Raw genomic sequence first — 27,231 nt, forward strand, 5'->3', positions numbered from 1 at the left:
TTTGGAATATCACTTCTGTAATTCCCTTAAAATACCTCAGCTAATAAGTTTATCTCTTGACAACTAATTTCTGTTCTTACTTCAGCCTTAACTGGCAGATGCACAGCAATCAGCATATGTTTGATTCAATAACCAATCCATTATGGTGAAAGCAACACAGGATATAGATCATAGACTATTTTTTCACCAAAAAAATTAAATATTCGATTTCAGTGTACCCATACTTGCCTCAGACAAATGACAGCTTCAAATTTTTGATAACGGATAGGAGAATCACACCAAGACCACTTTGAAGAAGGCTGGTTTCTGCTACACTGACAAATGTAAGATTGGTTTATTTTATTTTTATAGAGATAAGGTCTTGCTATGTTGCCCAGGCTGGCCTCGAACTCCTGGGCTCAAGCAATCTCCCCGCTTCAGCCTCCCAAAATGCTGGGATTACAGGTGTGAGCCACCACGCCCGGCTAATACTGGTTTACTATAAATCACAATGGACGAAAGAGAACTGGTAGCTAAAGGCACTGGTGGCTGGCTCCTGTACAACATACAACCATTAATTTTCAGATAAATAAGTAGTGAATACACAAATGGCACGGGAGTAAAATAATGATGAAATAGGTATAAGAAATATAAAAATGACCATTCTATCTGTCTTGGATTATGTAGTATACTATACTCCTCTCTTGCAATACACAATCAATGTCACTGATCTGTATGAGAAATACTTCACAAGAACTTGAGATATTGGGTATTTTACTCAAATACTTTATAATATAGCCTAAGAAAGATAATCAAAGACTCCTGTATGGAATATGTCAAAGAGTATCATAATATAAGCACACTGTAGAAGTATGATGAAATACATCACATACTTTTCGTTGTTGTTGAACACACCCCAACTGTTGCATGAGATCACATACTTTTGTTACCTCCACAAAGTCCTTCTGTCTATATCCCTCTTAGAAAAACACAGACATGGTTTGGTGGCACATAAATAATGATACTTCAAATTTGAAGGGCAAATTATTTTGAATTGTCTGAAAAATTTTCAATGTGATTATGATATAATTTTATGAAAAATAAATAAGAAGCTAAAAATTTCCATCATTTGTGATGAAAAGAGAACAAATTCATTTTATAGTAAAGCCACAGTGTAAAATATTAGGGAGGGAGAAATGCCTTCCTGAAAAGAATCAGGGTATGTTGGTTGATTGATGCCAAATCTGAATCAACACCAAAAATGATTAAGAAAGACCTAAAACACATTTATTTTGACCAATATAAAGATGAAATGGATTTCAAAGTTATGCCATTTTTATCCACAACTCAATTGCAATATTAGATTATTTGATATGATCTTGTAGATACACTGGAACACGATAAAAATGAGAAGCTCCAAGGTACAGTTGCCAAATTTTGGGTGTGGCTTGGTATCATCAATCCAATGATAATGTTCCAGACCAGGGATAATCCTAATTTCCAGGATGAGATTATGAAAACTTCAAAGTTTAATTCTGTTTGAACTAGACTTCAAATTATATTAAATTTTGATTAAAAAAGAAAACATGGCCAGGCATGGTGGCTCATGCCTATAATCCCAGCACTTCAGGAGGCCGAGGTGGGAGGACCACTTGAGCTCAGCAGTTCGAGACCAGGCTGGACAACATGGCGAAACCCCATCTCTACAAACAATACAAAAATTAGCCAGGCATGGTGGTGCACATCTGTAGTCCCAGATACTTGGAGGCTAAGGTGGGAGGATTGCCTGAGCCTGGGAGGCAGAGGTTGCAGTGAGCCGACATCATGCCACTGCACTCCAGCCTGGGTGACACAGTGAGACCTTGTCTCAAAAAACAAATAAATAAATGAAAAAAAATTCATATTTTAACCAAGACTAAAAAAATTACTTGTACTTTTAATTTACAAATATATATGTTAATCTATATGAGTTTCATTTATTTATTATTTTTAAAATTTGTTTGGCTGGGCACAGTGGCTGATGCCTGGAATCCCAGCACTTTGGGAGGCCAAGGCCAGCGGATTACCTAAGGTCAGGAGTTTGAGACCAGCCTGGCCAACATAGTGAAACCCTCTCTCTATTAAAAATACAAAAATTAGCCGGGCATGGTAGCACACGCCTGTAATCCCAGTTACTTTGGAGGCTGAGACAGGAGAATTGCTTGAACCCGGGAGGCGGAGGTTGCAGTGAGCCGAGATGGCACCACTGCACTCTAGCCCGGGTGACAGAGCGAGACTCTGTCTCAAAAACAAACAAACAAAAAAAGGCCGGGCACGGTGGCTCATGCCTGTAATACCAGCACTTTGGGGGGCCAAGGCAGGCATATCACCAGAGGTCAGGAGTTCGAGATCAGCCTGGGTAACAGGGTGAAACCCTGTCTCTACTAAATATACAAAATTAGCACCACATACCTGTAATTCCTATTACTTGGGAGGCTGAGGCAGGAGAACTGCTTGAACCTGGGAGGTGGAGGCTGCAGTGAGCCAGGATTTTGCCACTGCACTCCAAGCCTGGGTGACAGAGTGAGACTCAGTCTCCCAAAAAAAAAAAAAAAATTTACTTTTTTATTTTTATTTTTTGAGGCAGGGTCTTGCTCTGTCACCCAGGCTGGAGTGCAGTGGCGTGATCTTGCCTCACTGCAACTTTCAACTCCTGGGCTCAGGCGATCCCCCCACCTCAGCCTCTCAAGTAACTGGGACTATAGGGGCTCACCACTACTCTTGGCTAATTTTTGCATTTTTTTGTAGAAAGAGGGTTTTGAAGTGTTGCCCAGGCTGGTCTTGAACTCCTGGGCTCAAGCAATCTGCCTGCCTCAGCATCCCAAAGTGTTGGGATTACAGGCATCAGCCACTGCACCTGACCTATTTAAAATTTTTTTTTGAGACAAGGTCTCACTCTGTCAACCAGGCCGGAGTGCAGTGGCGTGATCACAGCTCACTGCAGCCTTGACATTCTGGGCTCAATAGATCCTCCCACTTTAGCCTCCAGAGTAGCTGGGACTACGGTCACCTGCCACTATGCCCAGCTAATTTTTCAATTTTTGTAGAGACAGGTCTCACTATGTTGCCCAGGCTGGTCTCAAACTCCTGAGCTCAAGTGATCCTCTCACCTTGGCCTCCCAAAGTGCAGGGATTACAGGCATGAGCCATAGCACCCAGCCTCAGTGAATTTTAAATTACCTTAGTATTATCCTACATTTTTCTGGAAATAGCCCACATAAAAATTAGTTTGAATCACTTAAGAAATTTCAGTCAGATGTTTTCAGAGAAATATTCTTTCTTGGTTTTCCACTGTTTATATTTGGTAGCAACAAAAGACTTCATTACTGCAGTGGTACAAAGAAGTAGGCACTACAGTTTTTATCCAACTACACAGAAAGTATAGATTTAAAGCCACCTATTCAAACTGGTACATTTGCCCATACACATAGATCATTCTCTGATTTTTTTGGAAGATTATGCACTACTAAATTTTAGTAATAGTGATTTCCCTTGCCTATTATATATTCAGTCTGTTTCCACATTAAGATAGTGTAGGCAGGAGGGAGGGATGGCATTGGGAGTTATACCTGAGGTAAATGACGAGTTGATGGGTGCAGCACACCAACATGGCACATGTATACATATGTAACAAACTTGCACGTTGTGCACATGTACCCTAGAACTTAAAGTATATATATATATATAAAAAAAGATAGTGTAGGCCAAATTCTTTCATTCCTTCACCACATATTAAGTATACAACAGCGTGTGAAGCCGCTCTGTAAGAGAAAACATAAAATATAAATCTTACACTCAAGGTGCATATTCTGTAATGTGGATTATAAAATAGAAACCCAAATAATTAATACATTGCCAAGATGTCCCGATAAAATGTAAGAGGAATAGAAGAGACAGAGATTTCTTCTTCTGGGGTCAAAGGAGTAAGAGCCAACAGAGGTAGGCTCTGGAAGAGAAACAGGACTTAGATATGCTGAGATTAGGGGGTAATCAAAGTGCAGGGTCTAATGTGGGAAAAAGAGAAATAGCTCTGTTTGTCTAGAACATAAGTGTACACAGAGAAATGTGCATGTAAAAAGTCTGGACAGAGAGATCTGAATCCTGTTCATGAAAAGTGAAGAATAACATGCTATAAAGTTGTCAATATTAAAGACGTATCAATATTTTTAGGAAAGCAAACCCAAGGTAAAAACTGTGTAAATTAATGCAATAATAGTTAAAAAAAAATCTTTTGCCTTATTTTCCTTCAACAGTCTGAACAACTGTGGGGTGAATACACTGCTACTTGCCTCTACAGACACCTTCTAGAGGGCTCTAGGACCCAAGTAACAACATTATACAAAGAGGATTAACATTGTTTATATGTCAGGGAATTCGTATACTGCTTGTGTTCATATAAGATAAAAAAAAGTCAACCCAAACAAGAAAATAAGTTTTAGACTGGTTTAATTCTATGTATCAAAGAGATATGCTCAATTCCAATGAATCAAGTGCCAATCATTCAATGGATGCAAAGAGCTGCTATTAGGTTGAACCACATAAAACTGGCAATATTGGACTATATTTGACATATAAAAACAACAATTGCATGTGCTTCAATCTAAGAGCAATAACGAAACTGACTATGACTTAATTACCATTTTGAGTCAACTTTCACCTTTGATCCTACACTGGTTGAGGGAAAGATGAACAAGAGATTTATTAAGTGTGACCAAGTGCTGCTTGCTTGCTGTGTCACGCTCTAGTTTATAGGCCAGAAAAAAGCTAGACAGAAAGAGAAAGCTGAAAAAATAAATGGAACAGAAGAGGAGGCACAACAATAAAAAGAACACAAAGAGAAAACAAGAGATCATAGGGCAGTTGTTCCCTTCAAAAGAAAGGATTTTTAAAAATTGTTGTTTTTAAGATTTTATCACTGTGAATATGGAGAACAGATGTAATTTCTTTTCACATATGCAAATAAATATGCCAGTTACACAGTTAAAACACTCACTAACATAATAGATTAATATTTAATGAATGCTTAATCTGCGGTTATTAGAAACTTTATATACGTTTTCATTAAGTATGAATAATAACGCACAGTTGGTGGTTTCACACCCATTTCTTAAAGGTAAGATTACTGCTCTCATTCAGGGCTATAGAAACTAATAAGGAGTAAGATTTTCTTTTTTTTGAGACGGAATCTTGCTCTGTCGCCCAAGCTGGAGTGCAGTGGCACAATCTTGGCTCACCGCAGCCTCCGCCTCCCAGCTTCACACCATTCGCCTGCCTCAGCCTCCCGAGTAGCTGCGACTACAGGAGCATGTTACTAATGCCTGGCTAATTTTTTGTATTTTTAGTAGAGACGGGGTTTCACTGTATTAGCCTGGACGGTCTTGATCTCCCGACCTCGTGATCCGCCCACCTCGGCCTCCCAAAGTGCTGGGATTACAGGCGCCTAGCCAGAATGAGTTAAGATATGAAGCCAGTTCTGACTCCAAAGCCTGTACATTTCCTATCTCATCCTAATATATATAATGCAACTCTATTGTCATGCAAGTAGTATTTAAAAAATTTCTGAATGCTTGTCATTTAAATTAGGAAGCCTACAATAATGTATTTCACATTGTTTGATTTAAGTGTGCTATTGCTGAGCAAAGAAAATTTAGCATAAAAAGGAATGGGTAAACATTTTATATTCTGAGAAGCACAATAATGTGCATTAGATTTCAAGCAAAAACATTTTAAAGATAATTTGAAATTCAATTCAATAAGTATTTGAGGTTTATTTTGTGATGCACTGCGAAGAAAGAGTTGTATAAAATTTCAGTCCCATAATTATCTGGTTAGAGACAGAGGTAAAAGTGGTGAAGATTTACCATTAATAAATGGAACTGGAAATAGGCAAATACCCACCATTTTGACATGTACAGCAGACTCTTGATTAGTCATTTCTTGGTTATCCAATCTTCTGGATTTTCCCAGGTGATGTCACAGCAAAAGAGAAAAAAAAAAGTACACGTGACATACATAAATTTCAGGTTCTTCCTGTTATGCTAATAATATACTAAGGTGGTATTTTCGGTATGACTTATTTTGTTTTTTAAAAATGTTTATTTTATGTACAAAGAACTAATATGGTTTCTTTCATTGGGTGGATGCCCTGGATACTCCATTCAAGGAAGATTACTTGGTCCAACTCAATGAAACCTATGTCCTTCATGTACTGACGGAAACACTGACGGCACATATTGAGGCTGGGTTTCCGGATCAGACTATGCTGGTTTGGGCAGATGTGAGAAGAGCGAGAACCCTGGCCCAACTTCTGTAGGTGGCTCCAGTAAGGCTGCTGGTGACCCATCTTGCTTTCGGGAGTGCAATGAGGCAAAAGGCTTTGTTATGATTTAACATAGCCTATATTTGACATATAAAGCATTTTTTTTTTTTTTCTAAGAAGCTCAGCAAGGGTTTTACTCTATCCAGCATAGTTTTGGATTAAACATTTTGTATGGAGAATCTGAAGCTCTCCTACAAGAACTTATATGGTATTAAGAAAATTGAATAAACTGAAAATGGAGTACATATTTGCAAAGAGCACTTTATTGCAAGAATATTTTATCAACACTTTCTCTACATGTAAGGATGAAGTTTGTGGGAAAATTATGCATTGCTACTACGGAATCAATATAGGAATATACAGACAGAACAAAGTAAGGGAAGACATAACACAAAAGTCTAATTTTTCCTTCAATTTTCCTATATTAAAATCTTTAATTTTTTTTGTTTTTGAGATGGAGTCTTGCTCTGTTGCCAGGCTGGAGTGCAGTGGCGTGATCTCGGCTCACTGCAACCTCTGACTCCCAGGTTCAAATGATTCTGCTGCCTCAGCCTTCCAAGTAGGTGGGATTACAGGCGCATGCTGCCATGCCCGGCTAATTTTTGCATTTTTAGTAGAGACGGGGTTTCACCATGTTGGCCAGGATGGCCTTGATCTCCTGACCTTGTGATCCGCCTGCCTCAGCCTCCCAAACTGCTGGGATACAGGCGTGAGCCACTGCGCCTGGCCTAAATCTTTAATTTTTAAATATGATATGACTAAGATATGAGCTGCATTTGAATTGTGCATTGTGTCTAGCACAAAATAGGTATGTGACAGTGTTTATTAACTGAATGAACCTTTTAGGCTCTGGGTGAAGTTTAAATATATCTGTTCATCAAACAAAAGGAACCAGTTTTTAAAACATCCTTCATCATTATTCTAAGGTTTTTTGTTGTTGCTGTGTTGGTAGTATAAAACTCAGGGAAAATTACTAATCTATTTTTGTTCCATAATGACTTTACTTTTACTTTATTTCAAATAAGTAAAATTTTATAATTAAAGCACTATTTAAAAATGGCAACTTACTTGAAGGGGAGAAAATATCTGACTTTTTCTTAAACTCTAGTAATGTAAGTTGGACATTAGATCTGTGTTCTTTATAATTAAAAGGTGTCATAGCAGATACATCAAATTTTCTCAAATTCTAACATTTGGTCCCTACCCCCTTCCATTTTAAGTCCATGAAATTACAAAATGTCTTTTTCTTCCTCTCTCAGAAAGCCTGCTAGTAAGTTGATAGTCTCATAATTGATGGCATCTTAGAATTAAGTACACATGATTTCCAAATAGTAAGATGATAACTTGCAATTTTTCACATCTGAAAAAGAGTGTATCTGCATATGAGTGTGTGTATATATATCGATATAAAGATGTGTATGTGTATATCTTTATACATATATATACACAGATATATATATACACACACACACATATATATACATACACACATACAGTATATAACTCAGAAAACATTTGATCACCACCCTCAAAATATAATGGTAGTTTGGGGATTAGTAGTCTTTTTTTTTTAATTATTATTATTATACTTTAAGTTCTAGGGTACATGTGCATAACGTGCAGGTTTGTTACATATGTATACTTGTGCCATGTTGGTGTGCTGCACCCATCAACTCATCAGCACCCATCAACTCGTCATTTACATCGGGTATAACTCCCAATGCAATCCCTCCCCCCTCCCCCCGGGATTAGTAGTCTTTAGCTTAGATGATTGTAGTCAAGTTTAAGTAGACCTTCCTTGGTCTAACTTTTTTCTTTCATAGTCATCCAGATTTCTAACAAACAAGGTATTACAGAAGCTGCATGCAAGTCTATTTCTTCATTCATAGCAATCAAAGCCTAATTATTAAATGCTTACAGCTTTTCTTTGATGTTTACTATGTGAAAAGTGGTGTAGATTTCTCAAAGAGCACTATTTAAATAAAACCATCTCATTAGCTTGAAAAAAAGGAAGAGTGTGGAGACTGTGGAAAAGTACTGTAGAATTTATAAAAATACCGCATAATCTGTGAAACATTTGAAAACCTCAAGGGCAAACAATGCACGCAGTGAAGAATTAAACACATTTTAATATCTAGGAATCTAAGATCTTTTTGTTACACATTCAGGTAGTAGAAGCCCTCTCTAGTCTCTATCTCTGAAGTATGGCTCTTTTTGGAACATACATTTTGAGTTTACAGGGGAAAAAAGTCAGTATAAGTTGGTAAAAGAATGATCATCTTTCTCATCATCTCATCAAATAAAAACAAAGAGTGATAAGAAATTTGATGGCCAACTTTAGGACCTTTTTTTTTTTTTGGTAAGTATACCAGTAATTCATGAATACTATGCAAATTTCAACTGAAGAGTTTTCATTCTTCCCAGTCCTCGCTAGCAATCTGATCAGAATTTATCTTTGTTCAAAGATAATCGCACATAAAGTGATACTGCAGTCCTTACACAAAAATTGCTCTAAGGTCTATATCATTTAAAAAGTGTAAAGACTCAGGTGTAAAATGTCAGCATTCTGGCACTATTCTAAGGAAGACACGGAAAATTAGGGCAGAGTATTTTTAAACCAATAGGCTTGTAAACCTATACCTGGTATATAAAGTTCTGGCTTACTTTGCCAATGGTCATCTGTTGCAGATGCTTCAAGAGAAGAGTTGCTGGAAAAAACACATCAAGTGTAGAAGACGTGTTCAAAAATAGAAAATACTGCCCTTGAACTATGAACTCTCTTCAAAGGAAGTTTTAACATTTTAAGTCTTCAGAGTCTTTAAGTATGAACTGGAAAATGTGGAAACTGGAAAATAATTACTTTGTGTGCTTTTTGTATGAGATTAAGGTCTCTACTATAGCAGAGTTCTTTACAAGGAATATGTAGGACAAGGCTAAAGACTGAAGCAAGAGGTAAGAACTTCACTTAACACAAACTTGACAACTCAAAACTTTATCATGGTATTTCATTCTGACGATAGTTTACAAGTCAATTAATGAAAATTGATTGGTATGTCTACATAAAAAAAATAACCTGATTTAAAGCAAGTCTTAAAGTATCTGAATGCAAACTGATTACTTTTAAAGGTCTACTTGACTCTGTCTTACAGGAAAGTAAAAATGATTAAATTCATGAATATAGCTTTAAAAATTGTGACTGCTTTAATTGTGATACTCGCAGAAACATGTAAACTACATTGATAAGGTAAGAATATTGTGAATGCTAAACTGTGTATTACTTACATAAGAAGAGGCATATATTACTATAATATGGACACAGTATCAGCAACAGTACCAAACATCCATGGTGAATCCATTTTTCCTATACTTTTTCAGTAACCAGTACTATTTGACTTTCTTAAGCTTGGGTTTTTTTTTTTTTTTTTTTTTTTTTTTTTTTAAATGTTTCTTAGGGTGATTAGTACATGCAAAATCAAACTGTAAGTTCATCTTTTCTGTATGGTTGTAATAATTTTGGGGGGTATTTAAATAATTTTCCCTAATTAGATTTTCAACTCACCGGTGGGGAAAAAGAAACACACAAGCTGCAAAGTGAAACTTTCTCGATACAGGCATAAAACAAAAATGAAACTAAATAGCAAAGAGTGGGAGGGGTAGAAGAGGAAAGAGGAAAGGAGGAAAGAGGAAAAAACAGATTTCAAAAGCTAGTTATTTAAAAATGGGCAATTTAAACCAATTTTCCTAAATGGTAAAGCAGCTACGGAGTCAGAATTCTGTAGACATTTATGTAAATAAATAATTTTAGTGTTTAGAATTTATTCCTCTATCCTTCCCACGCTCACTGCCTCTAATATCTAACAATATTTTTTCAAGATAAGTAAACCACATACACAGCACATGGAAACTAAGTAATTTATACTGACAACCCTTAAGGCACTCTGAGTTCTTCTGTCCTTGAATTTGTCCTAGAACAACAGCATAGGTGACAAGCAATACCCAGAGATGCCGGGCTTGGATGCAGGCTGCCAATAAAAACTAAGCAAACTGCTTTAAGAAACGGTCTGCAGCATGATCTAACTTCTCTGACTTAAAGGAAAAAAAACAAAACTATAAAATGTAGAGAATTAAATTATTTAAATATAACTTAGCCATAATATTCTAGGCTTTTACTATAATATAAATTTTTGAATCTTAATTTTCAATATTTAATTTGTTATAAATCTGTAATCTAACTTTTATCAATTCATAAAACATACCAGTGATAATCCCATTCTATAAAATCCTGGGCAAAGCTCACGTGCACAAAATAAAAATTGATAATCTTTATTACTACCCATAATAAATGTTTCCCAATCCTAGTAACACAAAGCTTGTGGCTGTCAGTAAAACTGAGTCACACAGCGACTGAATGAACAACAAAATTGAATCTTAGAGTGTTTCCCCTCAACCTGGAAAGAGACTTCTGAAGGTACTTTGTTTTTTCTTGACATCTACATGTAAAACAAGAAGCTCTTAAAATTAGAACATATAAAATGTAATTTCTGAGACCTAAGACTCTTCAAAGTTTTGCACATTCATTTCTTCACAAATTATAAAGAAGTTTTGCATTATACTAAATCATTCTTTTATTTCCTAAGTTTGTATTTTAAAATGCCCAAAATTTCAGTAAGATACAGAATCAAATAAGAATCACATAAAGTTAGACAAGAGAAACTCATTTACATGAATTGTACACACTTACCCTGAAGGTAACCGGACAAGGCACACCAGCAAAAGAAAATTCTTCCTGTCTGAGAAGTACTAATATAGCACAAGGTGCAAATGAGGGCGGTTCCAAAAGCCTTGACTAAGCCCTATGCAAAAACCTTGTGACGCACTGCTGCACAGTACTTTATATATGCTCTTGGTTACAGCCTCGCTAGCTCTGAGCTAGTCACCAGGCAAGCTACATAACATTATCAATTGAAGTTATGTGATGATTAAAGAGAAGGTAAATCTGTACTATTAGAACTGGCAACTGGCTCTGGAAAGAAAAGAGGAACCTCTACACTAACACTTAAAAACATTCCCTTCCTCGTGGTTTGTCAGTGGTTTGTCAGTGCACTTCTGATATGTGAACTTTTCTGTATATTCTATTTTAATACAAAGTTAAAAAGATTAGGTTGCTGCTGCCAGGGCTGGAGGAGGAGGATGGGGAATTATTGCTCAAAGGATAGAGTTTCAGTTTTAGCAGATGAAAAGCGTTCTGGAGTGGACAGTGGTTGTGGTTGCACAGCAGTGTAGATGTACTTAATGCCACCAAATTAAATGCTTAAAAATGGTTTAAATGGTACCATTTATATTATGTATATTTTACCACAATTAAAAAAAAGATTAGCTCACTTAAAGTTCATAAACAAAAAGACAAGATATATGCAAATGTGGTCAAAAGACTGTTAATAGGCCGGGCGCGGTGGCTCAAGCCTGTAATCCTAGCACTTTGGGAGGCCGAGACGGGCGGATCACGAGGTCAGGAGATCGAGACCATCCTGGCGAACACGGTGAAACCCCGTCTCTACTAAAAAATACAAAAAACTAGCCGGGCGAGGTGGCGGGCGCCTGTAGTCCCAGCTACGCGGGAGGCTGAGGCAGGAGAATGGTCTAAACCCGGGAGGCGGAGCTTGCAGTGAGCTGAGATCCGGCCACTGCACCCCAGCCTGGGCGACAGAGCAAGACTGTCTCAAAAAAAAAAAAAAAAAAAAAAAAGACTGTTAATAGTCTTTAGCAAAGGGCAGTGGGATTTAAAGTAATTTTTATATTTTCCTATACTTTTAATGAGACCAGCCATAAAATCTGAAAATGAAAATTAACTTCTATTTTAAAAAATTTTGGGAAAAAGTTCCTTCCTGTTAGAAATAAGAGCAGTCCAACTGTCGTAAAGAAAATATTTTTATTTTTATTTTTTTAAAGAGAACTAGTCTTGCTTTTAACCTGAGTAGTAGGGTGGTAATATGCTAATACCATGTGTCAGGACCTGATAGATAAGTTATGCCACGGGCTGTGGGAAACTTTATCATTAGGAACATGGCTACGCTACACTTACGTAAATAAATTTTTATTATCGGCTTTCTCTCTACTGCCCTCAGAGAAATCTAGTCTAGGTAATATTTCAGTAATCAAATTTTGTGAAGTATCATTCTCTATTAAAAATAACATGAAAAAAATTTTTAATTGCTGTTAAAATTGGTGTTAAAAAGCTATCCAGGCTGGGTGTGGTGGCTCATGCCTGTAATCCCTGCACTTTCGAAGGCCGAGGCAGGTGGATCACCTGAGGTCAGGAGTTCGAGACCAACCTGGCCAACATGAGGAAACTCCATCTCTACTAAAAATACAAAAAATTAGCCAGACCTGGTGGCCGGTGCCTGTAATCCCAGCTACTCGGGGCAGGAGAATCACTTGAACCCGGAAGGCAGAGGTTGCAGTGAGCTGAGATCGTGCCACTGCACTCCAGTCCACGCAACAAGAGCAAAACTCTGTTTCAAAAAAAACAAACAAAACAAAACACAACAAAAACCCCAAAACCAAAAACCAAAAAACAAAACTATCCAAATCTGTATCTACCAAATGTGAAACCTTTGACACTGCTATCTTATTTTAATAAAATAATAAAATTCATAATGAAACACTCCTCTAAGAGGATAGCCTATTATTTCTAATCAGTAATGAAGACTCAAGGGCCACAAAAGGGTTCCATTTCTAAAATAGTTCTGTATTATATATGAAAATGATGACTTAAATGTCCTTTAATATTACTATAGTTAACAATGGTAAGAATTTGAAATGTATCACTTTGAAAGATGATTCACAGATCACTTTCAACAACCAAGAATATTGAAATGGGCCAGGCATGGTGGCTCATGCCTGTAATCCCAGCACTTTGGGAGGCCAAGGCGAGTGGATCACCAGGTCAGGAGATCGAGACCATCCTGGCTAACATGGTGAAACCCCCTCTCTACTAAAACTATATTCTAAAAAATTAGCCGGATGTGGTGGCGGGCACCTGTAGTCCCAGCTACTTGGGAGGTTGAGGCAGGAGAATGGTGTGAACCTGGAAGGTGGAGCTTGCAGTGAGCCGAGATCACGCCACCACATTCCAGCCTGGGTGACAGAGTGAGACTCTGACTCAAAAAAAAAAAAAAAAAAAAGAATATTGAAATAATAGTTTTACAATCTTTTTGGAGTGCAATTTAGAAATACTATTAAAAGCATTAGCAATATACATTCCCTTTGACATACCAATTTTGTGTCTAGAAATTTTTCCTAAAGAAATTAGGCGGTACACAAAATTAGCTGCCAGGATGTATACTGCAAATTTGTTTTATAATTCTGGGAAACTGGAAACAACCTACATGGCTGATATTTAAATGTTCACGAATACAGAAGAGGTGAATAAACTGTGATATATACATAAAATATAAAATTATACTGCTCTTAAAAATTATTATGAATAGCTAAAATGTATTGTGTTTACTATGTGCCAGATGTCTCTAAGCACTTGATATTCCTTGTCTCATATAATACTTATAAACAACCTTAGAAGGTATGTGCTAGTATTATTCTCATTTTACTAGTGAGCAAATTAAGCCTTATACTTGACAAGTGGCAGAAATGGATTCAAACTCAGTTCTAACTTCAGAATCCATGTTTCAGATCACTGCACAGTACTGCTCCATGAGCTGAGTATTTACAGACATATGGTCTACTATTGATTGAAAAAGGTTATAGTATCTACAGCAAGAGACCAATTTGCGGAGGAAAAATCTTTATACAAGTATAGGAAAGTTTAAAATAGAATACATAAGACAGTATTTGTAATGACATTAAGGGGCCATTTTTACAACCTGAGTTTTAGAAAATAAATGTGCTCCTTGAGAAATTTAAATAGCATGTTAAAAAACGTCATAGGAGTAGCACCTATAGTGTCCATAATCAGAAAAGAAAGCTAAAAATCCACTCAACATCATATAGTTGGATTGTTTGAAACAATGTTTCTAACAGAGACACAGAAGCAAGGAATCCAGCCAGCTTAGTGGGCTCCAAAACAAAACACTTCATGGCATGGAAAGAAAGCTGGCTGGTATCCTATCAAAAGGAGTGTTGGTCTCTAAGGGTAGGTGGTTTGGGCTCTGCTGGTGTGTGTGCCTGTCCTGCTAGTCTGATTCTAAGAAGAGGGAAGAGGGGGAATATGGATGTCGCTTCCTGCCTGTAACAGACTTCATCTTTTTAATTCCACCCAGTGTGTACGTGATAGGAGTGAGGTAGGAGTGAGATAGTGGGACTGGTGGGGTGTCCCTGGAAGAGGGACTAACATGTATCAAGCACTTTCTTGCTTTGTCAAAGTCCCAGAAGCATGCAATGGCCCTTTATATACATTGTAATTCAACTGGTATAATTTTAAGAGAAAAACAATACTTCTCCCTTTTTATAAAGAATCTGAAGTCAGGAGAAGGTAACACACTTACTACTTATGTGACTTAATGTACAAGAGTTGGGACACTTTTTTTGTTTTTCTTTTTTTTTGAGACAGAGTTTCACTCTCGTTGCCCAGGCTGGAGTACAATGACGCGATCTGGGCACACCGCAACCTCCCCCTCTTGGGTTCAAGAGATTCTCATGCCTCAGCCTTCCCCAGCAGCTGGGATTACAGATATGCGCCACTATGCCCGGCTAATTTTGTATAGGAAACTTTTTGAACCAAACTATATCAGGCTGTCTCTGGGCAACACATAACATGAGAGGGCTTGAGAAGTCTACGAATGAGTAAGAATGTTTAAAAAATATGCCACAAGAAAGGAACAAGGACACAAGCAAAGCACTGAATCAAAGATACTGAATTTTGTTTCTAACAGCTCCAGGGCACTTTTTTTTTTTTTTTTTTTGAGAAGGGATAGAAAGGATATGGAAGTACAAAGTTATAAAGACAGGTTCTTTAACTGCACAGTGGACTTTCACCTCTGTACACAATAACTGGGCCCTGTTGCCTTGGAGTTTCTTTACTCATTGACATAGAAACAGAAATCACTCCTATCACTTCTAGTGGCAAACTCTGGATCTAAAATTCATATGCCAAAGAGCACAGCACCTGTACAGAATTCACATCTTTGGAAGATTTTTTTCCCTCCCCTTTTAACACTGAAACTGAATGTCTTTATCCATGGAAAAAGGGATTTCCATTTGTATTTCTGAGTAACTAGTTAAGAGCTTTTTAGATAGTCAATTATTCAATCAACTTGAAAAACTAAAAATTATCACATCGTATTTTGTCATCAGAAGATTTCTCAGAAATTCCAAATAAAGAAAAAACAAAAAGCCCTCAGAAAACCAAATATATGAATTTAAGCTTTAATAACTTATTATTTGTCTTTAACATTGGGACAGGGAAGTAAACAAAGGTATTGCATTAATTAAAAGTTGCATGTAAAAGAAATCACATCATAATCCCGCATAAAACCTGTAGCAAGTATTGTTATTTCTCAACAATACAATCTAGACTTACCTACTAACTTATAGTTGGGCTACTATAATCCAATTACCTTTCCAACAAGGAATGTATTTTTAAACTTAAATCGGATGACACCCTAGGAAGTTATTCCAAATAAAACAATGAAGCCACCATATAAGGAAGGCAATTTAGAAGATGAGATGCAATAGTCTCTATACTGACTCTTGCGAAACTTGTTCTTGCTAATTGCTGCATGATGTAAATAGAAAGATGATTTTTTTAAACATGCAAAACATCAGTCTAGGTATGTGAACTTCTCTTCAAACTTCCCTGAAGACAACAGTGAATTGACTTCAATATTATGACTGTTCAAAATAGAACTGAAACAAGGTACTATAAATGTTTACATGAATATGGTTTAAAATGTATAAGGAGCAGAAAACAGAGACGAAACAATCATTTACTATATTTTTTGAAAATGAACGGCAAATGAAAATTTTCTTTTTTTGTTTTTTTTTTTTGAGACAGAGTCTCACTCTGTCACCCATGCTGGAGTGCAGTGGCACGATCTCAGCTCACTGCAACCTCTGTCTCCCGAGTTCAAGTGAATCTTCTGCTTCAGCCTCCCGAGTAGCTAGGACTACAGGTGTGCGCCACCACACCTGGCTAATTTTTGTGTTTTTAGTAGAGATGGGGTTTCACCATGTTGTCCAGGCTGGTCTCAATCTCCTGACCTCATGATCCACCCGCTTTGGCCTCCCAAAGTGCTGGGATTACAGGCGTGAGCCACTGCACCCGGCCCTCATTTTTTTTTTAATTTTCTTTAAAAAAAAAAACATAGAGACTGGGTCTCATTATGTTGCCTACGCTGTAGTACGGTGCCTATTCACAGCCGTGACCTTACCACTGATCCACTTAGGAGTTTGGACCTGCTCTATTTCCAACCAGGGCTAGTTCACCCCTCCTCAGGCAACCTGGTGGTCCTCTGCTCCCAGGAGGTTCCTATATTGGTGCTGAACTTAGTGCAGACACTTGATTGGCACAGCACACTAAAGCGTGGAACTCTTGGGCTCAAGTGATCCTTCCACCTCAACCTCCCAAGGACTATAGGCGCTAGGCCAGTAAGCCCAGCCTCATGTTTTTTATCATTTAAGACCACTGCAAAAATTTATCCTAGTAGATGACTGTGAGTGAGACTGATTGCAGCCTTATGAATTTACAGACATATGTATATGCAAACTGAGGAGAACCTATGGTTCCCATCTCAATGCATTTCTTAAACTTTGCAAAAATCTAGGCCGTGGGCTGTGGCTCACATCTGTAATCCCAGCACCTTGGGAAGTCAAGGCAGGAGGATTGCTTGAGCCCAGGAGTTTGAGACCACCCTGGGCAACATAGGGAGACCCAGTCTCCACAAAAAACATTAAAAAATTAGCCAAGTGTGGTGGCATGTGCCTGTAGCCCCAACTACTCAGGAGGCTGAAGTGGGAGGATCACTTCAGCCCAGGAGGTAGAGGCTGCAGTGCAATCATGCCACTGCACTCCAGCCTGTGTGACAGGGGGAGGCTGTCTTAAAAAAAAAAAAAAAATTGCAAAAATCCAGATCAAGTAACTTAATCTCCAAAAACTCAAGTAAAATTGTTGAACATGAACTATATCTTTTTTATTTTCTTACTTAAAAAGCATTAAATTTTGTTTTAAACTTTTAGCAGAAATGACATTTATGTTACAATAGGTAGGTCAGGTTCAAGAAAATAAGATGTAAGACAATAACATAAATGAAGAGAGTTTTTCCTGTCTCTCCTTTCAAATGCCGTATATTTGAATATTTCAAGATGCTTAGCACTGACTTTTTTTTTTAAATTTATTTTGGAGATAGAGTCTCGTTCTGTCACCCAGGCTGGAGTGCAGTGGTGCAATCTCGGCTCACTCCAACCTCTGCCTCCTGGGTTCAAACAATTCTCCTGCCTCAGCCTCTGGAGTAGCTGGGTCCACAGGTGCACCCTGCCACACCTGGCTTCTTTTTTTTTAAGAGTCAGGGTCTTACAATGAGGCGTAGTAGGCTGGTCTTGAACTCCTGTGCTCAAGCGATCCTCTCACCTCAGCCTCCCAAATGTTTTTTTTAATTATAGCTGAATCTCTATGATTGAAATGAAATAAGATGAAAAGCTTTCTGTTTTAATTTTGGACTCCTTCTACACCTCACAATTGGTATTCTTGCCCTTAAAAAGAAACAAACAATATTGTTTAAAATCACTATTTTGTTATAAGTTATAAACTAGTTCAACCATTATGGAAAACAGTGTGGCGATTCCTCAAGGATCTAGAACTAGAAATACCATTTGACCCAGCCATCCCATTACTGGGGATATACCCAAAGGATTATAAGTCATGCTGCTATAAAGACACATGCACACGTATGTTTATTGCGGCACTATTCACAATAGCAAAGACTTGGAATCAACCCAAATGTCCATCAGTGACAGACTGGATTAAGAAAATGTGGCACATATACACCATGGAATACTATGCAGTCACAAAAAAAGGATGAGTTCGTGTCCTTTGTAGGGACATGGATGCAGCTGGAAACCATCATTCTCAGCAAACTATTGCAAGAACAGAAAGCCAAATACCGCATGTTCTCACTCATAGGTGGGAATTGAACAATGAGATCACTTGGACACAGGAAGGGGAACATCACACACCAGGTCCTATTGTGGGGAGCGGGGGGGGGAAGGGATAGCATTAGGAGATATACCTAATGTAAAAGACGAGTTAATAGGTGCAGCACACCAACATGGCACATGTATACATATGTAACAAACCTGCACGTTGTGCACATGTACCCTAGAACTTAAAGTATAATACTAATAAAAAAAAAATGGCAAAAAGGTAATGCAATTTAAGCTTTTATTACTGGTGCACTATATTGACTACATCTAAATGAGGAGTAAAAAGTAAGATTTAACTTACTACCCTCCCTTCTTACTGTGCCACATAAACACATTAAATAAATAGTAAGGCAAGAGAATAATAAACAAAAGTATTTTGAGATTTAAATTCATGAATTAATAGTAACTATCTGAAATCATATGAAGGATTGGCGGGTGATAACTTGAGTTGAATACTATGCATCAATTAAAGAAATTTTTAAATAGTTATGATATCCAGGTGATATAATAGCATAAATACAATATAGTCATGTAAACATAAGTGTAAATTTATAAACAAATTAAGTAAATAATCTTGATTTAAAACATTACAGAATGACTTCATTTGGGTAAAAAAATGATACTTAATAATTACACACATAGAAAAATAAAGGAAGTACATTTACTAAAATAGGGGTCTTTTAAGGTGGTAAAAATTATAGATTTGTTTTGTTCATCTAGATTCACTTTTATATCAACGTGTATATGATATAAAAAGAGAATCAATACAAAATAAAATGGATAAATTATTTATTTATTTGAGACAGGGTCTCACTCTATCACCTGGACTACAGTGCAGTGGCATGATCTCAGCTTACCAGCCTCAACCTTCTGGGGTCAAGTGATCCTCCTGCCTCAGCCTCTCGAGTAGCTGGAACTACAGGCATATGCCACCACACCTGGCTTTGATGTATGTGTGTGTGTGTCTCTTTTACTTTCTTAAATAGGATTAAATTCTGTATTTAAATAAACTTTTAGAGGAAAAGACATTTATGTTGCAATAGGTAGGTCAGGTTCAAGAAAACAGGATGTAAGACAATACCATAAATGGAGTCTTCATTTATGGTATTGATATACTTGATTTTTGTGTGTGTGTGTTTTCTTTCTTCTTTTTTTGGATATATTTGATTTTTAGTAGAGATGAGGTCCCCTTATTTTGCCCAGACTGGTCTCTAACTCTTAGGCTCAAGTGATCCTCCTGCCTCCACCTCCCAAAGTGCTGGGATTACAAGTAAGAGTCACCTTGCCCGGCCTGGCAAACAGTTTAAATCTGGATCATAATTCAGGTACTCATGAGCCCAATTATTAATTTAAAGTTAGGTCACATGATTAGAAACCCATGAATGTGGACCTCATAAGTTAGTTTTATGAAATCTATAGTGAATCACATGATCTATGCTTGCTATAAGTGTACTAGAGGGGATTCAAAAGTGAGTAAAACATATATGAAAGTTTTATTATCTATCATAACTTATGTTTCTTGTATAGTTTGAGCCAAATTAAATCTCAGTAGCTCAAAATTAAATAATTATATATGCAACGCTTCCAAGACTCCCTGGGTCACTTAAATCATCTTCAACAATTATGGCAAGCATTCACGGATCAGGCCCTGTTTTCTACAGTGCTAACTGCTCAGGTTACAAATTGTTGCTAAAAATTTGACATAATGCTGGATATCTCCCCATATCCCATCTTTTTAAACTTTAAGAAAGATGTATGACATAACTAAACATTCTACTATCTCCAAATCTGAGGGCTCAAATGGAATATTATTTAGAGATAATGATTAATGCATTATATAATTAAACCTACTTTAAGGGAGTATCGTGTCTAAAAGTAAGTTGGACAAAATTAGCTTTATTAACAGAAGGGAGAAGATAGGACAATATTCATTGAATAACTACTATGTATTTTATTTCAAATGAAATAAAATACAAACACTAAGAACATATTATTTATTAATTATTATTATTAGGTCTTACAGCAACATTGCCTGACAAAGACAAAATACATTCTTAATATAATACCCTGAAGTAAACAAGGCATAAGAGTATTTAGGTGAATCATCCCCATTCTAGATAACTGGCGATTGAAGCTTAGAAAAGTTTAGTATCTTGTCCAAGGATAAACCATTAAAATGTGGCAGAGCTGAGATTTGAACCAAGGATTTACCAACTATTAAACTTTCAAAGACCACCCCATTCCCTTACAAGATTGTCTTCTGTTCAAGCCATAGATTCTATAACTTGTTAAAGGAAAAAGATACTGTATATCATTACTAAATAAGCCACACACAAAGAATTACAGAACAAAAATTATGGAACACTACAGTTCCCTATCTTACCAAAATTACGAACATGTGACAAAATCTCTTTTACGTATATATTGTACACAAAATAGAACTTTTATTCTATTTATCTAGCTTGGAAAGATATCAAAATTTTAAAAATTGGTGACAGGCTGGGCACAGTGGCTCACGCCTGTAATCCCAGCACTTTGGGAGGCCAAGGTGGGTGGATCACAAGGTCAGGAGATCAAGACCATCCTGGCTAACACGGTGAAACCCCGTCTCTACTAAAAACACAAAAAAATTAGCCAGGTGTGGTGGCAGGCGCCTATAGTCCCAGCTATTCGGGAGGCTGAGGCAGGAGAATGGCGTGAACCCAGGAGACGGAGCTTGCAGTGAGCCGAGATAGTGCCACTGCACTCCAGCCTGGGCAACAGAGAGAGACTTAGTCTCAAGAAAATAAATAAATAAATAAATACATAAATAAAAATTGGCAACAAATGTACACCTGCTAAAATTACCCAAGCAGGGAAACTATCCAAAAGCTTCAGAGTACAAAAATCAGACTGATGCTGACTATGCTACTTAAGTAGCTAGTTCCTAAGTGAGTTAACAGAAAATTAGAAAAGTAACTATAGCTAGACAGTGTTTTAAGGATTAAATAAATGTGTAGAGTATACTTGGTCATAGTAGACACCTCTAAATTTTAGTTTTTCCCTAGTTACGGAATGACAGCACAGTGCCAAATTAATCCAAATGGGAGTCAGTTTCTAACTGCTTTCTAGTTCTAGTCCCAGTGAAGCCTCCTTTTTTTTTAAGCCGACTACAGTGAGTTTCTACTTTGCAACATTTTGCTATGCTGTATATAATGCTTGGGTTCTCAACTTTTTCCTGTCTCATCAAATTTTATCTAGCAACTTGCTCCCTTAGAACCCTAACCATTTGACAGAGAAATCCAGATGGACTGAAAAACATCTTTTTCACTGGGGAGATTGCGTAACTAACGATATCGGAGATGAGGTAAAGGAGAAGGCTATGCCTTCTGACAAGGCAGTAGAGAAGATAGAACGGGGACAGGAAGGATCTTGCAGGCACTGGCTATCTACTTCCACCTAATTACAAGAAGGAACTTGGCAAACAAATGAAGCAACTCTTTGATGAACTGCTAAACTACTTTGTAAAAATAGCACCTTGAAAATGAGGAAGATAAACAACATATATGAAAAAAATGACAAAATGGCATTTAAGTCTATAATGGCAGAAGGTTGTCATACTTGGTATAAATTAATGGTTTAGATTAATTTAGATTAATGGTTTAAGCAACTCTGAGAGTTAACATAAAAGTGCGTTAACACAAGAAAGATAATTTGATATAGAATAGTAGTGTGTCACAACGGCCAGAGAAGTCTGCCACCTGCTGATGGAAAAACGGAATTGTATAGATTTCCCTACTGCTGTTTTTAAGGAGAGAAAAAAAAAACCTATCAGGTATGGTTTAATGACATTACATGTTAAATAAGTTGTTAGGCTGAAGATATAAACTGCAACCTCTAATTTAAAAGAGAATAAAGGCTAAAATAGGACTTAAGATTCTTTATATCTCTCTCTCTACTTTAATAACTCTAAATATGTGATGCCTGAACTATTTTTATTTTTATTATTTTTATTTTTCATTTCTTTAGTTTTTTTGAGACGGAGTCTCGCTCTGTCACCCAGGCTAGAGTGCAGTGGTGCAATCTTGGCTCATTGCAACCTCTGCTTCCCAGGTTCAAGTGATTCTCCTGCCTCAGCCTCCGGAGTAGCTGGGATTACAGGCATCCGCCACCACGCCCAGCTAATTTTTGTATTTTTAGTAGAGATAGGGTTTCGCCATGTTGGTCAGGGTGGTCTCGAACTCCTGACCTCGTGATCCGCTCGCCTCGGCCTCCCAAAGTGCTGGGATTATAGAGCCACCACGCCAGGTCAACTGAACTATCTTTAAAGCAAACAAAAGAGGCAAATATGGAAACTATTTAACATAAAATACACAGGGAGCATTCAAAGTACTATGAAAATTAAGGATAATCCAAAACACTGTGCAAAAAATACAAAGTCCTATAGATTTCACCTCTGCAATCCATCTCTTTTCTGTCTTCCTCTTTCTATGGCTCCTATAACAGTTTAATACTTCATTATCTTTAATACAGGTTTATTTTAATTCCTGCTCCCCACCTCCAGATTCTAATAATGTTAATTTAGTGTGTGCTCAGTTATCAGTTTAATTGTATCAAAATGCATTCCAGATGGTATCACTTATTTTAAAAACCATACCCAAAGACTCTCTAGCAAATAAACTGCAAATATCTTATACTAATAGAGAGGTTCTACAATGTGGTCCCAACACACTTTAAAAAATCTTGCTGCTTTTAAAAAACCAATTTTAAAAATATATAAAAGCAATACATGCTTATATGTCAAACAATATAAAAAGTTAAAGGATGAAAAAGTTGAAGTCTCCCTTCCCAGTCTCATCCTCCCAAGTCCAGTCATTAGTAAAACTAGAAACAGCTTCAAAAGTTTTTTTTTTTTTTACTTTCCAACGACAGAAGGATATACGTGTGTATTTCTTTTCGGAGCACAACTGTTCTGCAACTTGCCTTTCCCCTTGTCACCATTTCTTGAGCTTTTTAAAATGTTAACATAGCCCGGCACAGTGGCTCACACCTGTAATCCAAGCACTTTGGGAGGCTGAGGCAGGTGGATCACCTGAGGTCAGGAGTTTGAGACCAGCTTGGCCAACATGGTGAAACCTCGTCTCTACTAAAAATACAAAATTAGCTGGGAGTGGTAGCAGGTGCCTGTAATCCCAACTACTCGGGTGGCTGAGGCACGAGTATCACTTGAAGATGGGAGACAGAGGTTGCAGTGAGCCGAGATCGTATCACTGTACTCCAGCCTGGGTGACAGAGAGACTCCGTCTCAAAAAAAAAAAAAAAAAAGTTAACTCATACAGATTTCTTTTTCACAGCTGCCCAATATTTTATTATACAAATGAAATATTATTCATTTAACCAATGGTATACTGCCTTTAATAAAGTAAATGAAAGTACCTATTTTTCTACATCCTCATCACTCTCTTTATACAGTAATTGTCTGGCAGCCCCAATTCTAACTATTATTTGTGAGCAAGTAACCAGGAAGTTTTGTTACACATAAAATTTACATTTTGCTGTGGTAATAATTTGAATTATTTACTTAAATGATTCTCAAGCTTTAGCACATATCACAATCACCTGGAGGGCTTGTTAAAACAGCCTGCTGGGCTCAACCTCAAAGTTTCTGATAGGTTGTCTGGGGTAGGGCTAGACAACTTGCATATATATCAAGTTCCTGCTCAATGCTGATGCCATGGACTGGGACCACTCTTTGAGAACCACTGGTGTAAAACACTAGTATATGGGACCCTGTATTTCAAAATAAGGTTTCATCCTTCTCTAGTTGTCATGGTTTATATAACCAGCTCTTATGAGCCTTAGCCAGGTTGTAAAAAATTGCTATATTGTAGGAAAAAATGCCCACCTCTTGCCCCCCAATCAATGGCTAGTACTGGTAATCAAGGTGAAGAAAGTAAAAGGATCTAAAAATGTAATGAGCCTGGGCAACATAACAAGACACTTTCTGTTTTGGGTTTTTTTCGAGATGGAGTCTTGCTCTGTTGTCCAGAGCTGGAGTGCAATGGCATGATCTTGGCTCACTGTAACCTCTGCCTCCTGGGTGTAAGTCATTCTACTGCCTCAGCCTCCCGAGTAGCTGGGATTATAGGCATGTACCACCACGCCTGGCTAATTTTTGTATTTTTAGTAGAGACAGGGTTTCACCATGTTGGTCAGGCTGCTCTCAAACTCCTGACCTTGAGATCCGCCCACCTTGGCCTCCCAAAGTGCTGGGATTACAGGTGTGAGCCACCGTGCCCAGTAACAAGACCCTGTCTCTAAAAATAAAATTAGTCAGGCATGGTGGCACATGTCTGTACTCCCAGCTACTCGGGAGGCTGAGGTGGGAAGATGGTTTGAGCCCAGGAGGTCGAGGTTGCAGTGAGCTATGATTGCACCACTGCACTCCAGCCTGGCTCACAGAGCTTGATCCCATTTCTTAAGATACATAAATGAATGAAAGAAAAAAGAACTAATAGCTTTTAGTCAGAAAAAAATTTGTGAATAAATTTAAAATGTAAGTATCCAGTTAAAAGGGGACTCCATCTGTTAGGCAAATGAATTAACAACAAAAGGAAAGAGAAAAAAAAATTGTAAAGCTAAAACTGTTTCAGGAAGGAGCTGTTTCTAGCTAACATAAAAGTAGCTCACTAGATAAGAGAACAACTTTTCATTAAAGTTGAAAATGTGGTTAACTTGTGGCATGCAGATAATCTACAGGAAACGTGACAAACACGATTTGAAAGGACAAAGTCATATATGCCTGGCACAAACACTTCCATGTTTGCCAATTTGGGAATTCAAGATCATCTTGAATATAGCCTTTGATAATGTTAAGAGTTTAATGGGCTGGGCACGGTGGCTCACACCTATAATCCCAGCACTTTGGGAGGTAGAGATGGGATGGCTTAAAGACCAGGAGTTTGAGACCAGCCTGGGCAACATGCCAAACCATCTCTATAAAAAAAAAACAAAAATAAGCCAGGCATGGTGGCATGCGCCTGTGGTCCCAGCTACCGGGGAGGGTGAAGTAGGAAGACCACTTGAGCCAAGCAGATCAAGGCTGCAGTGAGCCATATGGTGCCACTGCATTCCAGCCTGGGTGATAGAGCGAGACCCTGTCTCAAAAAACAAAACAAAAAACAAAACAAACAAACAAAAAGAATTTAATGTATTTTCCTGTTTTTCAAACTGGAGCAATCATGATTTTTATCCTTCAAACATCACCTCAGCCATGAATCATTACCCAATGTCATCTCCTGTGTCTTTATCACATAGCCTTTTGTTGCTATGTCTCACAACCTTACACAGGTTGAATATCCTTTACTCAAACTGCTTGGGACCAGAAGTGTTTCTGATTTCGGGTATTTTGGGATTCTGGAATATCTGCACACACATTATATGGTGGGGATGGTGCCCAAGTCTAAATATGAAATTCATTTATGTTTCACATCCACCTTATATGCAAGGCCTAAAAGTAATTTTATAAAATATTTTACACAATTTTGTGACTAAAACAAAGTTTGTATACTCTGAACCATCAGACAGCAAAGATGTCAATATCTCAGCCACTTGTGTGGCATCATGTCAGTGCTCAAAAAGTTTCAGATTTTGAAGCATTTTGGATTTCAGATTTTCAGATTAGGAATGCTCAATCTGCATTCATTTTTGGAGTACTATTAGGTCTATAGTTTTGAAGCTAGTTGTGACACATAATTGGGAGATTAGCTTCCATATCTCACTAGGACATATGAAGGAGGTGGCTATGTGTTGAGAGCTACTTAAAATCTAGATATTTCAAGTGTGAATGAATATATCTTTACTCGGGGTAAACAAAAGATACAAGCTGTTGGGCGTGGTGGCCCACAACTGCAATCCCAGCACTTTGGGAGGCTGAGGCGGGCCGATCACCTGAGGTCAGGAGTTCAAGACCAGCCTGGCAAACATGGCAAAACTCCATCTCTCCTAAAAATACAAAAATTAGCTGGGCGTGGTGGTGCATGTCTATAGTCCCAGCTAATCAGGAGACTGAGGCATGTGAACTGCTTGAACCTGGGGGGTGGAGGTTGCGGTGAGCTGAGATCATGCTACTGCGCTCTAGCACAGAGTGAGACTTGGTGTCGGAAAAAAAAAAAAAAGAAGATAGAAGCTATTCTGAGTTTGTGTTCTCTACTGCTGTATTATGAGTACCCATTTAATAGACTCTCTCCCTTTTTTTCTTACTAATAACAGCTCATTTTTGTTGGAAAGTGGCAATGTGCTCAATCAGAAAACAATTCTTCAACTTCACTTATATAAGGGTGGCCATATAATCTTGTTCTCTCCAATTATGCGTAAGCAGAAAATTCAGCTTGACCGAAATAGGTATTTTCTTCCCTGATTCTGCCTTTCTGCTGCCGGAAACATGGACGCGTTGGCCATGACTGCAACGACCATCTTATGACCACGAAGAAAAGACAAGGGAAATGTCAAAGACCTACGCCTTGATATCCTTATGGCCCTAATGAACACAAGCAACTGCCTGTTTTCTGGATTTCTCATTCCATTAGAAAAATAAAATTTTCTGTTTATTGAAGCCACTGTTTTGGGGTCTCTCTTTTTCTCAGTCAAGTGCAACTAATTTTAAAAGAGACCAGCTAGTCAGGTGGCTCATGCCTGCAATCCCAGCACTTTGGAAGGCCGAGTTGGGAAGATTGCTTGAGCCCAGGATTTTGAGACCGGCC

General features: G+C 37.7%; 2 protein-coding genes across 5 annotated transcripts in view; both read right to left on the bottom strand.

The window, feature by feature from the left end:
• LOC105475846 (5'-nucleotidase, cytosolic IIIA) overlaps window positions 1-27,231 on the bottom strand; it is a 49,859-nt gene that overhangs the window by 15,607 nt on the left and 7,021 nt on the right. Inside the window, exons 1-3 of one of the 4 annotated variants that reach the window (XM_071094048.1) lie at window positions 11,079-11,341; window positions 5,917-5,971; window positions 3,588-3,779 (exon numbers count right to left, since the gene is read on the bottom strand). The exons of 1 other annotated variant lie outside the window; for it this stretch is intronic. In XM_071094048.1, coding sequence (XP_070950149.1) covers window positions 3,588-3,671 — 84 coding nt within the window. In that variant the 5' untranslated portion in view covers window positions 3,672-3,779; window positions 5,917-5,971; window positions 11,079-11,341. Of the gene's footprint in view, window positions 1-3,587; window positions 3,780-5,916; window positions 5,972-11,078; window positions 11,345-27,231 lie in introns of those variants that run through there. 2 more of the 4 variants (XM_011731396.2, XM_011731397.2) reach the window with 2 other exon arrangements.
• Window positions 5,979-11,072, bottom strand: LOC112425539 (small ribosomal subunit protein uS14-like). Its single transcript, XM_071094055.1, has one exon. It carries the CDS (start codon window positions 6,359-6,361, stop codon window positions 6,119-6,121), a length of 243 nt encoding a protein of 80 aa, XP_070950156.1. The 5' UTR covers window positions 6,362-11,072; the 3' UTR covers window positions 5,979-6,118.

Source organism: Macaca nemestrina, chromosome 4 (assembly GCF_043159975.1).
Source record: "Macaca nemestrina isolate mMacNem1 chromosome 4, mMacNem.hap1, whole genome shotgun sequence".
Lineage (NCBI taxonomy): Eukaryota > Metazoa > Chordata > Mammalia > Primates > Cercopithecidae > Macaca > Macaca nemestrina.